The following is a 22,935-nucleotide window of genomic DNA, read 5'->3' on the forward strand; positions in this document are numbered from 1 at the left end:
CCTTACTGACGCTCAGGCACTTGGTGCCAAGTCTGACCAAACTGGCTCAAATGGAAGTCTGAAGGCCAGGAGTAGAAAATCTTTAGCCTTACGCAAGCCTTAAAGTCCCTGCAAATTTTGCAATGGTCTCTGATATGAGCTTCCCTAAGGCACTTTAAACAACTTGAGTGCAGGTCGCTCATGGACATAACCTTATTGCAGGAAACAAAGGGCTAGAATCCCGGTGATCAAGGCATTCCTTGGAACTGAAATTGAAAGAAACTCTCAGACAAGGTAAAACCTAACTCATCTCTAATAACGTGATAACCACTAACTTATTTACAATAAAATACAAGAGAACACTCCACTCAAAATCCAGAAGAGAGACCCTGGGTCTTTCACCTGCACAAATATGGAAGTGAAGAACTCTCAAGAATTCCAGGAATAGGCAGTTCTAGTGGAGTTTAGTGGATTTCTTTCATTTCCTTTGTCTTTGCAGTCTGAGATCTCTCTTCAAGCTTCATGGAATAGTGTTTAGATTAGGTGAAGAGGTGCCTACCTCCATGATTAAGTAACAGAAGTAACAGTTTCCATCCCTCTCATGTTTGACCCCCAAAACATTCAGGACTTTAAAGATGAAGACCAACACCATTCCTTGTCTTGGGAAGGGAACAGTTCAGACACTTGAGACCAAGTGTTGTGCGCACAAGAAAAAGGCACTGGGTCCATAATGGAGCAGCTCTAAAGCAAGCTGTAAGTACTGTGCCAACAGTTGGGTATTCTTTAGATATTGTAGCACATCACTGGAAAATCTGTTAGGTCTGAACTGGGAGACTGAAAGAGATCTGAGAATTTTTGCTCTCAGAATACTTACTAACAACTGTTAGCTTGCTAAACCTATTTCCTCCAAAACAACATATGGGACCATAACAAAAGATCTAGGGTCTGTCAATTTATATTTTATGGTGAGAGAAATGAGATATGGATGGCCATAACAGGCACATCTGAACCTGCATGCTGACCCAGTTCTGGACACAGGATTACACCCCTGAGTTTCTATGTGAACAGCAAGCATTGCTGACAGGCTGACCAAAGAATGGTCAGAGGAGAGAACTCTTTTAATGAGATGTTATTCACTATTCTTTTTCTCTCTGCAACTCAGAAGAAATTCCTTTGTTGAGATTACAGGTGATTACTATTGTAATTTCACACAGCTCTCTCATACATAATTTCCATACCCAGATGTGGCCCTCAGGCCAAAATGTTTGCCCACCCCTGCACTAAAGGAAGGTGTTGAATGTTAAAGAGTTTTTGGAACATATTCCCCTCCAATCCACTTTTGGTCAAGGTGGACAGACAGAAGTGGCCAATCCCAGTGAGTTATGTTGCTATCAGACCTCAATAGGCAAACGCAAAAGACAAGCTGAAAGATCAAGCTGGAGATGAGAGCTGTTGTTGGTAACAGACATTTAAAAAACTATTAGATTAATATTGTAATGCCAGAAAGGGCATTTGTGATCAATTAGTCTGATCTCTGGCAACAGTCCATAGATTTTCACCAAGTGATACCTAAATCAAGCCCATTACTTCTGGTTGAGCTAGAACATGTATTTTAGAAAGACACCCAATCTTGATATAAACATTTAAAGTGATGACAAATCCACCACGCCCCTTGGTAAGTTTTTCCAAATGTTATTTATCCTCACTTAAAAACTGGCACTTTAATTCTAGTCTGAATTTGTCCCGCTTCTGCTTCCCTCAACTGATCTTGTTATGCCCCTTTCTGCTACATTAAAGTGCCATCTACTATCTGAAATGTTTTCCATGTGCAGGTACTTATAAACTTTGATCCAATCACCGCTTAATCATTTCTTTGATAAGCTAAACAGACTTTGCTGATTAGTCTCTCATTGTAAAGCAGGTTTTCCAGATCGTAAATTATTCTTCTCTCTTTTCTGAATCCTTTCCAATTTTCAGCATCCTTTTTTGAAGTGTTGACAGTAGAACTAGACACAGTATTCCAGCAACGGCTCACTAATACTGTATACAGTAGCAATACCACCAACCTACTTCTAATATTTTCCTGTTTATACACACAAGAACCACATTTGCTCTCTTAACCACTGCACCATGTGCTCATGTTTAGAGGGTTTATTCACCATGACCTAAAGGTCCTTTTCTGAGTCACTGCTTTCCAAAACACAGCCTCCCATCTTGTCAGTGTGACCTACATTCTTTGTTTCTTGATGTACAACCTTGTACTTAACTATTAAAATCCAGGTTTAAGTAAGACTAGCATATAGTGTGAATCAGATGGCTCTCTAAAACTGAGAAGACAGTTACACTCCATTCATTTGGGTCATCTGCAAACGTTACCAACAATATTGTTTTCTTCCAGATCATTAATATATTGAATATCAATGAGGCAAGTCCAGATCCCCATGGGTTTACTATATGGGTGATGTTGGTGGCCTGTGAAACGCAGGAGATCAGACTAGAAGATCTAGCGGTCCCTTCTGGCCTTAAATTCTTACTAGAATCTCTTCCATTGGATGATTCCCCATTTAAAATTATATTGAATTCTGAAATCTGTTAGTTGAGACAGCTTTTAAAATCCAATTGGTACAGGCCACATTTATTTTGTAGAGCGCTAGTTTTTAAATTAGAATGTCTGGATCACAATTAGGGAATCCTTATCTTATTTTTGTAGATCCAATATCTATTTCTATGTAAACAGGATATTTTAATTCATATTTAGTTATGAGTCATAATTCATATTTAGTTATGAGTTAAACTATTTCCACAGAGTTGAAAAACCTACCTATTCCCCCATAGCACTTATTAATAGTTCCTGCCACGGAGAGCAACAGTTTGTTATTGTAATGTACACTGTACTTATTGGTCAATGTTTTTTATTAAAAGTAACATTACTAGAGTTAGTCAGGCATGAAGGGTTAGTCTGTGTTTGGAAGTGTTATCTGGGCAGCCATAAAGGATAGAAACTGTTTTTGTACAGGAAAGCTTAGATGCTATGAAAGGTAATAGCAGAAAAAAGTTTTACTCACTCTGGGCAAATGGATTTTTTCAAGTCTTATGAGCATTCATCAACAGAAAAGATATAAATGAAACTATATAATTAACTATATGAAAAGAGAAGCATCGTGGGAAGTTACCTGGGTCTGTTGCAAGCACGGCTGGAAGTTTCCTCTGCCTATTTATTTTAAACCCTGAATGCATTTACCAATTACAGTTCAGTTGGACATTACCACATCTGGCAAAGTTCTGTGATTTATATTGAAAATATACTATATGAAATTTCTAATAGAAAAATAATATAGGGAATAATTTCAACATCATTTAGTACATTTAAAGTGTCTGTTAATGAAGTTACATAATAATAATGTTCTGGTAACCCCACTGTTAAGGGCACTAGTCCTATAGAATGATATCAAGCGATTTTAAAACGATGACTCAATGTTGGCACAGCTCCCTGACTCATACATAATTTCCTTTTCCTCCCCTCCCTTAAGTCAGGAAGTCTCCTAGATGCATTTACTTTCTGTAGCTTGCTATGAATGTCAGGACAAATCACTTCAGTACTATCTAGAAAACTAAAATACCCCCCTAAACAAAACTTTGTAAAAGCAAACAAGCTGTACAAAATGCAAACCAGTCATCTTTTATCTGATATGCCAGGGTTTAAGAAATGTTTTTCGCATTAAAAACAAAATTAAAGCGCATACAGTGTGGTAACACCGTTGCATGTGTTTTTAAAATAGCAATCACACTCCATATAATCCTCTAAACTTCCCTCTAAGTTACACAGCTTCAACTATGTGAACAACATAGCTGAAGTCGACATACTGAGATTGACTTACTGTGGTGTCTTCACCACGGTGAGTCAACTGCTGCCTCTCCCCCATCGACTCCACCTGCGCCTCTCGCAGCGGTGGAGTACAGGAGTCGATGGGAGAGCGCTCAGGGATCGATTTATCGCGTCTAGATTAGACGTGATGAATCGACCCCCACTGGATCAATCGCTGACCGCCGACCCGTTGGGTAGTTAGACATACCCACAGATAAGGCCCTCTGGTCAACATATCTGGTTCCAGCAGTGCTGGGAGAGATGAACTCTAAAGATGCTTCTTCCCTCAAAGTTCCTTTGGTCTCCAGACTTTCTGACTGAAGTGCAGAGACAGGGAGAAGGAGGAGGTAACTAAGTTCCCCAGGTACAGTAGCAGGGTGAAATCCCACTGCTAAGGGTGAAGTAGAATTTCAGGATCAGTTGTAAAACTGTACAATTCCTATGATCTAGTTAATTAGGTATTATTCATAAAAAAACATTTTAAAACTACATATTTTTCTTTTGACCAAACAATACAAAATTATCGCATGAACTAGACTGTGGATGTCAGCATAGGAAAAAAAAAAAAAAAAAAACTCGGGTATAACTTGCATTTCCTAGTGATTTCAATGCAAAGTTCACAAATTTTGATCCTATTCTTTGTGAGCACTTTCAGTGAAAGCAGTTAAACGTTTTTTCTATTAAAAAGAGAAATTCAGCTCCCAGTGAAGTTAGAAAAATTTCCCGAACATGTGCAGTACCCACAAATTTAGAGAAAAATGGAGGGAGTATCAACCCGATGACAGAACAACAATATTTTATTTAAAGTCTACTGCTGCTGACACCACAAACAATTTCTATTTTTATTAATTTGACAAAAAAACTATTTTAGAGGTATACTAAAATTTATCCTGCCTGAGCAACAGTATATACACAGTGGTTTGGTCAAATGAATCATATTACAAATTCCTCTATGGAACATTTCAAAGCCCGCAGAACTTCAAATATATAGCAGTGCTGCTAAAAAAAGTAGCAAGTCAATCCTGGCCAATTTTCTGTTTATCAATTCCATACAAATTTGCATTTTAATTTTTAAAAACATTTTAAAAAGTAATACCAGCATCCTAAGACACATGAGCAATTCTTCAAACTGAAAAATGCTTAGACTCATTGGAGGAACAGTTAGGCAATATGAAAATTCATTTTTGAGCTTCCGAGACAATAAAATTATAAATATGTTACTGTATGTATTTACATAGGAATATTGCATATATCTTTCTGACTAAAAAATTTTGTGTAGGAGAAAACAATTGTGTGCCTAGAAGGTTCCGTTAAACTATGTAAAAAAAATATAAAAAATGCACAATTTGTTAAAATTAAAAATTGCTGTCTTTGGTACCATTTAAATGGAGCTAGGCATATAATCTCTTAAAATCTTAGCTATAATGCAAGCGAAAAAGTGTCACTTTTCCTTATAAGCAGTCGGCTACTAGCTTCTTAATATTTAAAAGGAAGATATTTAATGTCATTTATAAACAAATTCTTTGAGTTATATTCCAAGATATCTTAAACTGCCTTTGTATAGTACTCTGCAAAAATATCAAAAGCTAACTACTAAGTATTAAGTTTAAAACAAACCTGGAATTTGACCAGAAAATTGTAAAATATGCTGTTAACAGTCAAAAATATTCCTGAAGAAATGCTACTCTGAACTTAAGTTTAACAGAAGGTAAAGGTTTCCACTATGTTTTAAAAAATATATGAACTGAATACATAAATAATAAATTTAGAGAGATCAGAAGTTTATAAGTTAGTTCAAACATAGATGTAGTTCACAGAGCAGTAAATATCACAATCCACCTTAAAAATTATCAGTTTAACTACAGTTTGCACAATGCAAAACTTTTGTTTAATTATTTTAAATTAGAAACCAAACTTACCCGAATAGAGCGAATACGTAGAGCCAGAAACTTAAACATGGCTAAGAAACCATAATGTTTAAATTTTCTGACTGAGTGATCCTAAGTTTAACAGGGAAGACCAAACCCTAATGTTCTTGCTGCTACTAGCTGTTCCAGCAATTAGAAAATTTCCTGTCAGGCGAGTCAGATACTGTTAGAAAAACGAGGCCTGATTTCCCCTTCCCTCCCCTTCCCCCGCCCCCTGTGGTAAAGAAAGAAAAAAATGGAAGGCAGTAGTATTCATGTAGTTAATAGTGTGGAGATCAGCACAGGAAGCCTACTAAGTAGACTGATAGCAAAATGCTGTTGCAGATGTTAAGATGTTATTTATTCCTGGTTCCCCCCCTCACAAAAAAAACCCAAAAACCAAAAAACAACTATCTCAGAAAATAAAGTTGCTAAACAACATACTAACTGTTAAGCCAAACAGGAATACTAATTTAAGTTTATCATGGGATATTCATATTTTATATGAGTTTTTGTCTGAACATTCAACTAAGAAGTATTTTAAAGGTATAGTAAATCAATATTTTTTAGCTTCCTTTCCAAGGGAATGCAGTTTGCTTATACAGTTCATTTATAATCATTTACTCATGCATGCAGAGAGTTGGAGAAGGAAATTCACCTAGGCGAGGAGGGCCATGTGCAAGGCCCTCTGCACCACGTAAGTGCTGTGTAGGGGCTGCACAGCCATGCACTGGACCTGTCCACTCTCTATATGTTGCAGAAAAGGTCTTTGTACCACCACGATACGGAAGACAACACTGGGGTCAAGCCAGGAGTAGGGCTGCATGTACTCATTTATTTGAATCTAATGACCGAATGCAATTGGTTGGCTTCTCCACAAACATTATCCTTTAAAGAGAATATCATGCAGTTTTTACCTATTTAACCAGTTTAAAAAAAATTTTTTTTTTTTAAATTGCTTCCCCGACATCTGGCCTAGCAGCTATGTCTAAGTCATTGTGCTTGATAAAAGTAAGTTACTCCACATTGTTGCCTTGCAGGTCTCCGATATTGGCACATCTGAGCCAGACAAAAATCGCCTGAGTTCTGGTGCAGCAGGCATTGATGTTCAGTACCAGCCAACTAGTAACACAAAGATGCACTGCGTGATCCTGTCACAGTCAGTCTCGGACAGGCAGGACTCTAGTGTGTGTAGTGTCTCCCCACCCCGAGGGCACACTATCACCAGGGCAAAAAGCCTCCTCGGCTTCAGCGCTTCCTGTATCTGACCTCAGATCATTCAGCAGCACCCAGTTCACACCATGAGCTTCCCACAGTGAGTCCACCTGGAAGGGACACCTGGGGAAGACTTACACGAACCAAAGAGGCCATCCATCTCAACTTTGCAGTCAGCAGTGACTCTCAGCCAGAGTTGTAAAACAGAAGGGTTTATTAGTCGATGGGATCACAGTGTAGAAGAGAGCTTTTCAGCACAGAAATCAGGAACATTCAGCAAAGTCCACCTTGGAGGGATCCAGACCCTAGAGACCAGGGCTCTCCCTGAGTCCCAAACCAGGACACTGCCTAGCTTCCTGCAGCCAGCCTCAGTCAGGACCTGCTGCCCCGCCTCCTTCGTCTCTTTCCTGGGCAAACAAGTCACCTAGCCTGCACCTCTAATTTTGTTCTCCAACACTTCCGGCTGATTCTTGCAGAGGAGGGGGCCCCAACCATCAGTTGCCAGGATACAGTGTCGGCCATTCTCTGTGCCCAGGCAATCGTCAGTCACGCCTGCCCTCTAGGGGTCTCTGCAACGATCACACACTCTTATCCCACCACCAACATAGGGGAAACTGAGGTACACACAGTATTCAGACAGAACATTAAGAACATTCCCACTTCGTCATAGATCCATTTTGAGATTCTTTGTGAGGAGATAATTTGGCCTTCTGAATGCCCTAGTTTAACCAGAAAGAGACAATGCAACAGCTTTGTCCTTACAATGAAGTATGGTTAATACAGCCAAAGCAGCAAGATACAATTAAGCAGAGGTGTAAGGACTTCCATCCAAAGGCTTTTTAATACAAGAAGTATTTGACTTTTCATGCTGGTCTCAAAGTCTAAATTTATTACTAGGATCTGAGGAGCTGTTTGCACCCCTTAAAAAGATGATAAAAGCACAAAAAGAACCAGTGATGCCGACTTTCATAGGAGTATTATATTAGGATGCATCAGTGAGATGAAATTTGCTGCAATACTTCTTTACTTTCATATACGTCATTAATATGTCTGACACACATGTACACCTAGAGAGCTATTACAGATTTCATCTATTCTAGAAATACAATATTCTGATATTAAATACTAAATATAGTCTCCCCCCAAAAGAAGGATTACTTACCTGTACAGTAACTGGAGTTTTTACATGTTTTAACACTATGGCCACTCCACTATAGGACGTGCTAGTGCCCATGCCCAGGCACTCCTGATTGGAGATTTTAGCCAGTAGTCTCCACAGATCCGTGGCTGCACCCTACACCCTCTTGTTCTCTGGTGGAAGGGTATATTGGAAGAGGAGGACCAGCCATTTCTCAAGTTCCTTCTCAACTACGAAGTCCAAAGAGACTCCGCAGCAGAAGGGAAGGAGAGTAGGTGCTGGAGCACCCACACAGACAAAAGATCTCTAAGAACATCTCAAAGAACTTCATTTACTATACAGGTAAGTAACCTCTCTTTCTTCTTTGAGTTATGGTTCCTCTGGGTGCCCTACCATAGGAAACCCCAAGCAGTACCTTCATTTGGATGCAAGTACTGAGGAGGCAGATCCAGCACAGACCTGAGAACAGTGTCACCAAAGGCCATATGCCTCCTGGAAGCAGGTACAACAGTGCAGTGACTGAAGAATATGTGAATAGAGTACCAGGTCACATCCCTGCAAATGTCCATTACGTATACATCTTTAAGGACTATCAAGATGGATTGGTCCCTGGTGTAATGTGCAGTCACTCTAGGAAGGGGATGCACCTCAAAATCTTTGTAATAAGCTTGAATACACAGTGAAACACACTTAGAAAGTCTGAGTAGAAATCAGTTGTCTTGTCATTCTCTCAGTGAAGGAGATGAAGAGTCTGGGGGAAGCCCTGAAAGGCCCAGTTCTCTTGAAATAGAAGGCAAGGGTCCTTCTTAAGTCCAGGGAACGGAGCCTAGGCTCATCCCTCAAGGGATGAGGCTTTGGGTAAAATACTGGTCATCAAACGTCCTGATTGATATGGATTTCTGAGGAGACCTTAGGTAGGAAGCAAGAATGGGGGCAGAAGGGCACCCACAGTAGAAAGTCATATGAGGGAAGTCAGCCATGAGTCTCCCATGGGAGAGGAGCCTGGGTTGTACCAGCGGGCCTAAACAGAGGTCCATGGGAACCTGGAACGCACCAAGGATGATGGGAAAGTATGGTCTGTGCGCTCCATGTGTATTCAAGCTGAGGATGGTACGAGACAGTGCAGAAGTATGGTCAAGAGCATTTTGTGGCTGCGACCCAAAATAGCAATTCTGGAGCATGGGCTGAATAAGGCTTCTTAGAGAAGTCCCTGCTCCTAGAGTCCTTATGTCTAGAGGTCTTCGATTCTGGTACCCATGATGGTGCTGATCAGGTTGATTTGCTAAAAGACTTCTGATAGCGGGATATGCTAGAAGTCTTCCTGATGGGAGGGGAGGGGGCGGAGGAAGGGTGTGTCAGCTCACCAGGTCACAGACAGAGCAACTAACTTGCCTGTTGAGGCTCTCCAAAGATCTCCATTACTTTACAGCTTGCATTGACTTCTCCAGGAGGAAAAGTTTCAGCCTCATTGCCCTTGTTCTCTGGGTGGGCTTGGAAAAAAACCACCACACAGATCATCATCCAAGAACGTGTCCTTCCGCACAACATATCAGGCATTAAGAGTGACCATTTTTGATGGGTAAGGAAATGTCATTTGAAACCTCTTAAATCCTGGTTTGTTGGCTTCTGCCATGATCCCAGTGCCCCTAAACGAAAGAGGGAGAGGGTGGCTAGGCTAACTGATTGTCTAAATATGCTAAATAAATAAATAATTAAGTATTACAGGCCAATGGGCAAAAGGAAATTTAGTTATGTTAACTAATACCAATACAGCTAATAACCAAGATAACCTAATTGCACAGGGCACAAGGTAAGGGGACACCGCCAATGGTTTGATCTCACAGCCAAGGCAGTAAGAAGGAACTGAGGGGTGGCTGGGCCTGCTCTATCTTTTATGCCCCTGGGTGAGGCTGCAAGGGCACTTAGAATGCAGACAAGGCCTGATAGTCACTTCTAGCCAAAAAGAATCTGATCTCACACGCACATGTACATCGACAATGGAATTTGTTGTTCACATTCTTGATATTAGCTGATTAGTAACCTGCAGAGCACCTACTAGCTCAATGTCAATCTCTGCAATCAACTGACACCATCAACATTCTTAACTACTGCACTGAATCATTTTAGCAGAAAACAGCTGTTGTGGTTTCTTCACTGACACTGGGTATAATGGGAGCTGTAAGGTAGATAGTTTTCAGAATTTCTAGGGTGACAGGTGAATTCCTGGATTCTATCTCCCTTTCTAAAGTCAGTCACCTTTGCCTCTGTCCAAAAGGGGGAAAAAAGAAAGATACATCCCTTCCCTACTAGCAAAAGCCACCTAGTACCAAGTGCCACATCTGTGCCCTTTCCAGTTGTCAGAGCAACTGGTTTTCCCTTGACTTCTACAAGATATAGCTTTGTGCCTTCCATAGAGAAACCTGCATCACACTAAAAATATTGGGAGCACTGTACAAGCAACTGAATTTAGTACTGAAATTAACACAAGGGACACTGTACTGAACCAGTGGGTGAGCGAGGAAGAGAGCTTTTCCTCAAAAATATAGATCCATGACAAACAATTTAGGTCTAAGGAACACAGGGCTTACACTATGAGAGTTACAGCCAGCCCTTAGTATTTGAGTGACCTATAACAATGTACCACAAAATAAAGCTTACATTTGCAATCTTTTACTTACAGTTTGCTGATTAATCTCTTCTTCTCCCATAGGTTCATCCATAATTTGCTGTCCATTCTACAATAAACATAACAAATAAACAGCAAGTTACTAAAACGGTTGAATTCAGTTAAAAACCAGAAAAACATTTCTTTGTGTGCTTACATGACCCCCATCACTATAGCATTATGAGCATTTTAGTCTCTAAAACCCAGAGAAGTTCAACTGTGTGATACAAGGTGATTCCCTTCCAAAAGGGGAGTATATTGTGGATAGCACAGAGCAACACCCAAACTTCAATCCCCATACAGTACCACACTAGTCCAAATGAGTCCCACAATGGGAGTTATTCAGCACAAACAAAACTCCTTTTCCCCAAGACCAACCACATGTATCAAGCCACTATCATCACCCTCAAAGATTCCACAAAATAACAATTATTGTTGCAGTTTGGACTGTGGTAATAAAAAGCCACAAGCAGGAATGGATAAATTCATGGGTTTTTTTTAATGGGACAATGATGATCAGGCTTGAAGGTCATGGCCCTGCTTATTAACACTTCATGCTTTCAAGAGCATATGCAACCAATTTATCTCTCTTTATATTAAGTGCAACACAGTTCTCATTATACTGCTGCTCATCTTGGTCACTGGGCACAGTCAGAAAGGGGTTAATTCATTATTTTCAGTTCTCTTGTAGACAGACAGTTCTGGTGTCTCTGTTACTTATGAAGCAGCAATAGATTGAAACTAAAAATGATTCTGTTGTTCAGAACTCTTTGACCAGCTGCAAAACTATCAAAAAGAATGTTATTTTATGCTGCTGGAGAAAGCCCAAAGCAGAAGCAGGTATTGGAGTTAAAGTATAACAACTCCTCTTCCCGCTAACTAACATACCCCCTGCAAAAAAAAATACAGGTGAAGAATGAGGTGGCAGAGATCTCTTTCCTTTCCCCAATGCCACACAGCTGCCAGGATGCTTTGGAGGGGATTAAGGAATTGAGGAGACCTTTCCTTTCACTGCTGCCAGGAGGTTCTGAAAAGGAGAAATGGTAGCTGGGCTAGAGAAATGCTTCAAACTTTGAAAGACATCTATGCCACTCAAAGCTGAAGTTATCAAGCAGGATCCATCGACTGACATCTACTAGAAATCCCAGTTCTCACTGTTCTCTTTTTCAGGGCTGTTTACCATTAGGATTGTCATGTCGAACCTTAATGATGGATTCTTTGCCTTATTTGTCTAGAATTTTTTCTTGCTATTAGATATAGCCCTTTATTCATAACACAAGAACTAGAGAGTCACCAAACAAAAATTAATAGCAGCAGGTTTAAAAAAAAACAGAAGGAAGTATCTCTTCACACAATGCAGTCAATCTGTGGAACTCCTTGCCAAAGGATGTGGTGAAGGCCAACGCTGTAACAGAAGGCCAAGAACATAATGGAGTTCAAAAAAGAACTAGATAAATTCATGGAGAATAGGTCCATCAATGGCTATTAGCCAGGATGGGCAAGAATGGCGTCCCTAGCCTCTGTTTGCCAGAAGCTAGGAATGGGTGACAGCGGATGGATCACTTGAGGATTACCTGTTTTGTTCATTCCCTCTGAACCACATGGCATGGGCCACTGTCAGAAGATAGGATACTGGGCTTGATGGACCTTGGGTTTGACCCTGCATGGGTGTTCTTATGTTCCTTCAACTAGCAAAGTGGTAGTTCTTTCAAGCATTATCCTGGATGGAATGTGGGTTGTGAGGACAATCTGCCTCTTATGAAGTTTCCCTTCTGGATTCCAATATTTGATTATACCAAACATAATGGGTCTTTGGGTCTCAGATGACCCTCAATTCTCTTAAGTTTCCCACTACATGACTTTGGCTCAAAGACAGACACAATAGGTTGGATTTATGCCGTTCTCAGCAAGGATGTGGCATGTGAGAACATGAAGCTGTGTGGACTCTATGAAATGGGCGCACCAGACCTGATAGATACCCATAGATTTCATCAATGTATTCAGAGAACATCAGTGTTTTCATTGTTTCCTAGAAGCTCTTCTCCAGTTATGTTAAGCAATTATCTGATCAAGATGATATGGGTAATTATCTGAGATATGGTGCTGTTAATTAATATTCATTTAATCACACTGCTTGATAATTGTTCACAATTCACGTCAATGATCTATTAGAAAACAGAAACTTAAAGGTAGTTTGAATAATTGTGGGGGTTTCTGTTGTTGTCTCTATGGACCATATTAGTGCAGAGTACTACACGCACACACTTGTAAAGATGTTAAAAACATTAACAGCAGTAAGTAAACTGACAAAGCACCGGGCGTACAATGGTGGGTATCCAACATAGGAAATGAGCATCTTCACAATTATTTGATTAACCTCTGTGGACAAACTGCTGAGACTGTCTATCTGCTTCCCATATGCTGCAAAAATTGACATGTTTAAATAGCAGATTAAAACTCAATGACATTAATTGTTGAGGTTTTTACTGTTTGTATGAAGAGGTAAAGGATTAAGTGTTAGGAGGCAAGCATGATTTTTAAAGTTTTTGGTGATGCTCTCTTCTCCAGGAAATCAAAATAACGTGTCTCAGAGGAGCTGAAGAAGGGGGAGGAGTAAAAGGACACCCCTGAGAAGTTCAGCCCATTGCATGGATTTTCAAAAGCTGATCATTTACAGTTCCTGAGAGGGAGAGCTCCTAAAAATCAAGGTGAGTGGGGGGCTCTTTTAGTCATGTCCTCATTATAATTAAAAGTAATTTGCTAATTCATTCCTTTAAACTATGTTCTCCCCCCTTCCATTCCCTGGCCAGAGCATGAGCAAGCCACGGCATATGGTACCAGCCTAGATTAAGATGCCAAGAGACAGGTTTGGCCTAGAGAGAAAAATGTTCAGGTACAGGAGCAGGGATTACCATATTGCCTTTTTGTTAATAAGAACTTCTAGGGAAGGCTCATCCCTCACACCAGGCTTGATGGGAAATATTATAACTTTGTTTGCAGTTTCCACAAAGCTATCTGGTGCAAGCGTCTAGAGGAAGAGCACATAGGACAAAGAAGAAGTTCGTCACCTTGCTGACCTGCTAGGATAGAGAATGACTGAAATGCCTGGGCTTATTACCTTATTTTGATTTAAAAAACTAGAATATAAAAATAACATAGCACACATTAAAGGGACTAAAAGCTGGCTAGCTGATAGGTCTAAAAATGTAACTATAACCAGGGAGTCATCACTGAGTGGATGCGTTTCTAGTGGGCTCCTGCAGAGGTTGGTTCTTGGCCCTATACTATTTAACATTTTTATCAATTACCTGTGAGAAAATATAACATCACTGATAAAGGTTGCAGATGACACAAAAATTGGGGGAGAGGTAAATAATGAAGAGGACAGGTCACTGAGTCAGAGTGATTTGGATCACCCGGTAAGCTGGACGTAAGCAAGCAATATGTGATTTAATACAACCAGAAACAAAGAACATAGCCATACTTATGTGATGAGGGACACAACCCTGGGAAGCAGTGACTCTGAAAAAGAATTGGGGGGGGGGGGGGAAGAGGAGAGTGAATAATTAACTAACATGAGCTCTCAGTGCAACACTATGGCCAAAAGAGCTAATGTGATCCTGGGATGCACAAATAGGGAAATCTTGAGTAGGCGCAGAGAGGTTATTTCATCTCTGTATTTGGCACTGGTGTGACTGCTGCTGGAATACCGTGTCCAGTTCTGTAGCCATAATTTGAGAAGAATGCTGAAAAACTGGATAGTGTTCACAGAAGAACCATGAGAATGATTAAAAGATTAGAAAACATGCTTTATTAGTGATTGACTCTAAGGAGCTTAATCTATTGAGTTTAAAGAAAAGATTAAGCACATACACATGAGGAATAAATATCTAATAATGAGCTCTTCAGTCCAACAGAGAAAGGTTTAACAATCCAATGGCTAGAAGCTGAAGCTAGACAACTTCAGACAGGAAACAAGGGATAGATTTTTAACAGTGAGGGTAACTAAGCACTGGAACTTCCCCGTCACTGATAATTTTAAAATCAAAATTGGATGCTTTTCTTAAAGATATGCCCTAGGAATTATTCTGGGGAAGTTCTAAGGCTTGTGTTATGCAGGAAGACAGACTATGTTATCACATTGGTCCTCTCTGGTCTTGGACTATTGAGATGTTGAAAGCCTTATGAAAGGAGAATTCACGTTGCTGTGCTAACCATCAATACTGGTGTCTATATTTTTATTTCAATGGCTTAGGCTTTTCATCCTCTGCTTGAAGGATATGAAGAATTATCCTCCATAAAAGCGCTATTCAAGAGACATTTAAGGTGCCTGTAGCGTATTTAGACTTTTCACGTTTAAAAGCTGCTGAGTAAGATTCTTGGCAGAGGAGGATTGCATCTCTACTGCTGTCCCTGTACATTGTACTGCAGCTGGAACAGCAAAACGGAACAACCCTTTTTATTATATCAGTAACTGATATTTGTTGCTAGAGCTACAGCTAGGAAAGTTATGTATTCATTCTAGCCCATATGAGATAATAATCGCAATAACCTAGCTTTATAGTCTATTAAGAACAAAAAATAATGCTGCACACTATTGGAAAGCAGATTCTCAGACTTCAGTGGTATACTGATCGTAGTTTTACATAGTATGCAAGTATGTTAACTAACTCCTTGGTTGAACATTGTAATTTTGTCACTAACCCAGGGATACAGCAAATCTCAGGACTATAATTTTTAATCTCTGAAAGGGACACTGAAACAAGAACAAAAATGCAATCCAGTGTGGTAGGAGTGGTGGCAGGGAAGCCAGTGGCCTTCACACAATTGCTGACAGTAGAGGGAATGGTGAGACTCAGGAGTCTTGGGTTCCATTCCAGGCTCTGGAGAGAAGTGTTCTATAGTGGGGTAGAGATTCTTCTGCCTGTTTTCCCCCAACCCCTTCCAACTAGTTTCTGTCCCACTCCTGTCTCTTCACCACCCCAAGCTCCTCATAGAATCATAGAATAGAATATCAGGGTTGGAAGGGACCTCAGGAGGTCTTCTATTCCCCGTCTCCTTTTCCAGCCAGTCCCAGTTCCCCATTCAATCTGTCTTCCACTCCTGCATGGACTGCCAGTTCTAGTCTCCTAGATATGTAGTTGTGGTGAGAAATGTTACTTGCGCCCTAGGGCAGCAAAACATTCACAAGCGTAGAACTACCAATATGAAATCACTGGCAGTAAGTATTAAAAGGATGGCAGGTTTCATATGCATCGTATTCACATGGTTATGACATCTGTTTTACTAATGGAATCATGAAAATCCATGAGCCTCTTTTTACAATACTTTTTTTACATATGTACTTATTATGGATAAGCATCAGATGAGAATGCTTTATTATAATAAAATTATATGGAAAAGTTTTATGTGTCATAAACTTACAAAAGTAAGCACACTCCAAGAACTATTACATTCAAATAGATAAATACTTTAGAAGAAGTGATAAGGAACAATTTAGAGGACATTTTGTGATGAAATTCTTCACTACAATGGAGTAGTGGTAAAGAGTTGAGTAACTTTCAATATCCATTGATACATTCTGTTTAGACAACCCTGCTTATGTTTTCAGTACTTCTTCCCTGTTTTTATTATGTAAAGGATTGTTGCAAATTTGATCTTTATTCTTGTGGCTTATTCCCCAGAAGTATGTCCTATTCCAAAGACTGATATACAAAATAAGTACCGAAGTAATCACAACTGGAAATTACGACTGCAAATGGCAAAGAACAAATGCAATCTTGCCAACACTTATGCATTCACTTAACTTCGACTTTGGGTCGACTACTCATGTACTTAAAAGTTATGCATGTGTGTAAGCATTAGCAAGAATGGGGTAATAAACATCAATGCCGCACCATATTCGATATGCTTTTATGCATCAACATCACTCACTGACATGCCTATTCATCCCAGTCATTTAAGTAGTAGTAATGTCCCGCTGACTGCCACAAGAACAACATAATCCTGGATTCAGCAGGTAAGTGAAAGAATGAGTATAAAATATCTTCCTTTTAAACAATCTCTATTTGTGATGGGCAAGACTTTCAAACCTAAGTGCTGAAAGTTAGGCTCCCAAACCCATATTTAGACACAGCCTATTGACTGATGTTTATGGGAGTTCATAGGAGTGCAACACTTTTGAAAAAACAGGCTGCTTGTTCAGGTGCTTAAATATGAATTTAGGAGCCTAACATTAAGACTCCAGTATTTGAAACTCTTGGCCAACATGTCTTGTGCATGATTACATAACATACAGTATATACTCAGCATGAGACATAGATGCCGGTTAAGGATGTAGGGCAAGAACCCAAGCTGATGTAAATCAATATAGTTCCACTGGCTTTAACAGAGCTTGATTTACACTTTGGATATTTCCTCAAGTATTATATACAATATAACTTTCTTTTATGTACCATCATTAACACAAACTACCCCAAAATGCTTTACATTACAATAATGCCCAGAGAGCTCATTCAGGATTTCTCTGGGTTTTTTTGGGTACTGTAGAAACATATAGTGAATCAAATGCCCTCTTGTTCACCTTTAATAATTATATGATTTATGTTTTTACCCCAAAGCTCTTTAACAGTTTGCATGGCACTTCATTTCCCCCACAGAAAAAATACCTATCAACCCCAACACTGGTATAACTTGAGGTAACACCAAGGTTTGCTATAACAACTTATGATTTCCTTAGGGCTGCATTAAGGAGTAAGGCTATGTCTATACTGCCTCACAGCGCGAAGTACAGATGTGCGAACCACAGAACAGTGTTGCGATCTAACTGTTTGAAAGAGGACTGTGTTAATTCAAACTATGTACCTTTTAGTTCGCACCAGCTGCGTCCACATGGGGCTGTTACATAGTAACGCTTTGGTGCGCTCTGCAGTTCATACCTTCATTGTCTGCACTGCAGCATCACAGTGTGGACAAGTCCTTAGTGAATATCTATGGCAAACATAGATAATGTACATGATTTACAAAAGCTGCAGATGACAGCCAACATATAGCTATGGAGAATAAGTCATAAAAGGACTCCATGAAGCCACAGACCTCTCACAGGGATCTGACTGTAGTCAAGAGATTGCAGTGCTGCTAATAAGGCTAACTCGTGTAAATTAAATATATGGTTAAGTATTTAAGCCATTTGTTTACATACTTGATCCAAAAATTGACTATTTTTAAAGACACAGCTTTCAGGCAAACAACCTTTATATTCAAATCTATTTTCTTCTTCAATGGACACCCAACTTCCATTGAACTTTGACAGGTTTTGGACACCTACATCACTTAGGTTCTTTTTTAAATTCCATGTATAAATTCATTATTCTAATCAAATATTCATAATTTTTCTTCATTCAGTAGAAGCTCACATTTACAGACACCAGATATATGAACTGACCAGTCAACCACACACTTCATTTGGAACCGGATGTATGCAATCAGGCAGCAGCAGAGACAAAAAAAGAAAAAACAAATACAGTACTGTACTGTGTTAAACAAAAAAGGAAAAGTTTAAAAAAAGATTTGACAAGATACAAACACTGTTTGTGCTTTGTTACATTTAAATTAAGATGGTTAAAAGCAGCATTTTTCTTCTGCATAGTAAAGTTTCAAAGCTGTATTAAGTCAATGTTCACTTGTAAACTGTTGAAAGAACCATAATGTTTTGTTCAGAGTTACAAACAACCTCCGTTCCCAAAGCGTTTGTAACTCTGAGGTTCTACTGCAGTAACTCAGAATACTAAGTCTGTTCCAAAACACATATTTACAAAAATAAACCAAAAACCACAGAGGTACCTGTATAGTATGAACATTCACTAACAAAGCAGCAATGATTATCTGTGTCCTATCTAAGAAGTAATCCTGAAATAATTTGGGATTATATCCATATCTGAAGCACAGCATGGGCATAAGTATTTGTTAGGATTGGGCTTTATACCATAAACCCTTCAGATAGGTGTATTTATATATTTTTGTAGTGTTTCTACATAACTTAAGTGTCTCATGATAATGTAAGTACAGAACAGCCTTGTTTATGTGCATAACTTTTCTTTATGAACTGACCGAATACATTTTGAAATATTTGTTTTTTAAAAAAAGTCTCCAAACACAGTATTTTGAAGAATGAAAAAATCAAGTGAATAATGGAAACTTAAAATATTTAGAAACACACATGCATCAATGCAACACCTTTTAAATTTAGCATTGGGGCTTCCTTATAGTCACAGAATTTAGCTGATATGTTTCCTAATTACAAAAAAATACATAGCGTGAAGAGGTAATTAAAGTCACACTGTTCCCATGTTAAAAATTCAGTCATGCCAGATAAGTCTCAGGAAGGAAAAATATTTGTCCTCCTAGAACAAGTGTTAAATTGCTCTTCTTAGTAATTATACTCCTTTCCAAAATTATTTCATCTAGAACTACCACTTTGAAGATTAGTGAGAATACTACTGTAGGAATGATAGGTATTTTTAAATGATTGTGTTATCAGAACTGCTTCACTGGAGGTCAAATTAATCTGCAGTCTCCTTTTAAGTGCCAGGCAGTCAGGAAGCAGTGGGGCAAGTTTCTCAGCATTATTACAACTTTGCAAGCCTTTATTACCTGGTGTCCAAACCACATTAGCACACAATTCTTTATTTAAGGAAAAGTGGAAGTGACTAGAAGAGACAACTCTAATCATCCCCCACAAAGGGATCTGAATCTCCTCACCAGCACTTGGAACAACTCAGTCTAGTAACTAAAAATGCATAGGGAACTGTGACACTGATGTCATACCACACCAACATCCTACTGTCCCCTCACTACAAACAGCAGGAAACCACATTGAACAGCATTACACGGATGTTCCCCCAAACTGGCCAAACAGCAAGCGTTACCAACATGAGGCAGCCGGGGTAGCCGAAATGATTGTGAAACAGCAAGAACTGCAGGCACAACCTAGCTCTGCCTAGATAAAGACGTTTTGGGATCAGAGGGATGAGTGTCCTTTTCCAACAGCAGAGAAGTGAAAAAGGGGGTGGAGAGGAGAGACATTAAGGAAGGTGAAGCCAGGCTTCTTATATGCCTGCCTGGCCTGCCACAGGGTCAGGCGGCTATACAGAGTTGCCCTATTAGGAGCTAGTTTCCCTCAACTCTGCGTCCGCTGCCTGGGAAGGGCGTGTGGAGGAGGCTGGGCCACTCCGGGAAGAGGGAACTCGCGGTGACAGTAACCAGATACCGGAACGGAACAAAACCAGCCAAGTCGTTCAGCGGCGCAGAAGCAGGTTATTCTCCTCCCAGAAGGTGCAGGCTAGCCCCCCCCACCCCCACTCCTCCGGAAGTGGTGGGGTCCCGGCCGATCCCCCTGCGTGGGGGTCGGTCACTACAGGCAAGGGAGCGGCACGCAGCCGAGACTCAGACGGGCTAGGGAGGGAGCGAGACACCAGAGCAGAGCTCCGAGCAGCAGCTGCTGGGAGAGAGAAAAGTCCCGTGCGGCTCCCTCACCCTCCGGCCTTCGCCTGACCTTTTGTCACCGGCCAGCGTCGCGGCTCCCCACGCCGCAGCCCCGCGCACACGGCAGGGGAAAGTTTCCCATAAACTTGGGGGTTGCGTGACACCTAGCCCTGCCCAGCCCCGGGACCAGCGCGCTCCCCATCGTTACACCGCCACCGGGGGAGGGAGGAAGCGGGGGCAGCCACGCGGGGCTCACGGGACAACCCGTCCCAGCCCTGGGGGGGGGGGGGGTATTTACAGCCCCTTCCCCACGGGGCCAGGAGTGCGGGGCAGGGGGGCTCGCGAACACCCCTCGACTCGCCTGGGGAGCCGGGCGCTCGCTATCCACCAGGGGCCCCTCTCAAGGGCAGGGCGCCCCCGGAGGGAACGTGAGCTCGGGCTAGAGAGTTGGGGCCCCCTCCCCAGGCTGCCGGGGCGCGGTGCGAGGCAGAGGCAGCGGCGTCTCCCCCGGCGGGGTCTCCCTACCCCCCCGGCGGGACCCCGTACCTCTGTGCTGCTGTCGGCCGCGCTCTCCACAGCCATCTTCTGCCAGGGGTCCGCCAGCTGCGCTAGCGGCATCGTCCCCGCTCGGCGCCGCCGCCGCCTTCGCGCTCCGCTTTCAAGCGCCCCCGCGGGGCGAGGTAGGACGGGGGCAGCCCCCGGCGCGGGCAGGGCGAGGAGCCCGGGTGCGGTGCGGCGCGGCGCGGCGCGGCGCCCCGGCCGGCGGAGGGCCCTACCCGGCTCTGGCTTCTGCTGCCGCTGCAGCCTCCCGCCCGGCGGAGCTACCCTGCCTCAGCGCCGCTCGCTCCCCGCTTCCGCTCGCAACATGGCGCCCGGGCCATACCTGCCCGTCAAACCGAGGCTGCGCACGTCAGCAGCTGGGGGCGGGGCCGACCCAGCCAATCCGCGGCAGCCGCAGGTAGCTGTGGGCGGGGGAGTCGGGTCCGCGCGTGCAGGGGGCTGTGGCGGGGAGGGGCGCTAGCCCGGGAGGGGAGTCGCGGCCAGCGCATGCTCAGGGTCTATTCCTGGCCCTATGCAATGCGCGGTGCCCTTCTTAGGCAGCTTGGAGGTTCAGACAGTACAAACTAAGGCCTGGTATACACGACAAAGTTAGGGCGACATCTGCCATGTTAGGTGGCGTTAATAATGTATGTGTCTACACTACCGAGTCCCTTCCGCCGACCTAAAGGGCTTGTAAAGTCAACTTCTGCACTCCACCTCCACGAGAGGCGTAGTGCTTCAGTCGACATCCAGGCATCAACACTGGGATACTATAGACACTGCACTGTGTAAGTTGAATGAATTGACCTCCGGAAGGTGTCCTACAATGCTCCACTGTGACTGCTCTGGAGAGCACTTTCAGCTCCACCATAGGCGCCGACTCTGGGTGCTCTGGGGCTGGAGCACCCATGGAGAAAAATTAGTGGGTGCTCTGCACCCACCGGCAGCCAAGCTCCCCGCCCCCCCGCCTCACCTCTGCCTCCCCCTGAGCGCACCGCATCCCTGCTTCTCCGACTACCTCCCAGCACTTGCCTACCTCTGCAACTGTACCAAGCTCCAGGAGGGAGGAGTGGGAACGTGGCATGCTCAGGGGAGGAGGCAGGGTGAGGCGGGGCCAGTGCAGGGATTTGGGGAAGGAGTAGGAATAGGGGCAGGGAGGGGGCAGAGTTGGGGCGGGGACTTTGGGGAAGGGGTTGGAATGGGGGCAGGAGCGGGCTGGGGACGGGGGGGGGGGGTCGAGCACCCACCTGTGCCATTAGAACTTGGTACCTGTAAATTCCACTTCACTTCAGCCAGGTACACAGGAAACAGCTGTCCACCTGTTAAAGCCCCAGGAACTTTTGAATGTTCATTTCCTGTTTGATCAGCGTGGAGAGCTCGTCAGCACAGTTGACCATGGATGCTGAAGGCCTCAAATGCACTGAAGCATGGAGCACACAGGCAGTGGTGGATCTGATTGCTGTGTGGGGAGAAGAGTGCAGGCAGAGCTCCAAACCAGCAGAAGAAACGCTGACATCTATGCCAAAATCACACAGGGCATGGGGGAGAAGGGCTAGCCCAGGGACATACAGCAGTGCCAGTTGAAAATAAAGGCGCTTTGGCAAGCATACCAGAAGACAAAGGAGGCAAACAGTCACTCTGGTTCTGAGCCGCAGACATGCCGCTTCTATGGAGGAGCTGCATGCGGTTCTAGGTGGCGACCCCACCACTGTCCCAAAATGCTCTGTGGATACCTCCCAGGAGCTCTGGGTGACCTTGGGCAACAACAAGGAAGACACTGTTGACAAGGAAGAGGAGGAGGAGAATGCGTGGCAGGCAAGCGGAGAATACATTCTCCCCCACAGCCAAGAACTTTTTTTGACTCTGGAGCCCATTCCCGCACAGGACCAGTTGGCAGCAGAGCATGATGCTGGGGAAGGCACCTCTGGTGAGTACACACTTTCAGTCAAACTGTAGGGGTTACATGCTATTATTTTTAATGTTGAATCTGAATAAGAAAATTGGGATAGTGGTTATCAGTGGCCATTCCAGCTATGCAGAGGGTGCGCTCCGAAAAAGATTGTTTATGTGCCTGGCATGGCCCGGGAATCTTCCATGGAGCTCTCTAGGAAGCTTTCATGGAGGTACTCTGCAATCCTTTGCA

The 22,935-nt window shown here is 42.5% G+C and overlaps 1 protein-coding gene across 3 annotated transcripts in view; it reads right to left on the reverse strand.

Moving 5' to 3' along the window:
- Window positions 1-20,979, reverse strand: part of RPS6KA3 (ribosomal protein S6 kinase A3) — a 129,033-nt gene extending 108,054 nt beyond the window's left edge. For 2 of the 3 annotated variants that reach the window (XM_074968007.1, XM_074968000.1), the window contains exons 1-2: window positions 20,799-20,979; window positions 10,783-10,839 (exon numbers count right to left, since the gene is read on the reverse strand). In XM_074968007.1, coding sequence (XP_074824108.1) covers window positions 10,783-10,839; window positions 20,799-20,870 — 129 coding nt within the window. In that variant the 5' untranslated portion in view covers window positions 20,871-20,979. Of the gene's footprint in view, window positions 1-5,763; window positions 5,903-10,782; window positions 10,840-20,798 lie in introns of those variants that run through there. The other variant, XM_074968015.1, reaches the window with a different exon arrangement.
- Window positions 20,980-22,935: the final 1,956 nt, after the last annotated feature.

Source organism: Natator depressus, chromosome 1, assembly GCF_965152275.1.
Source record: "Natator depressus isolate rNatDep1 chromosome 1, rNatDep2.hap1, whole genome shotgun sequence".
NCBI classification, from domain to species: Eukaryota; Metazoa; Chordata; order Testudines; family Cheloniidae; genus Natator; species Natator depressus.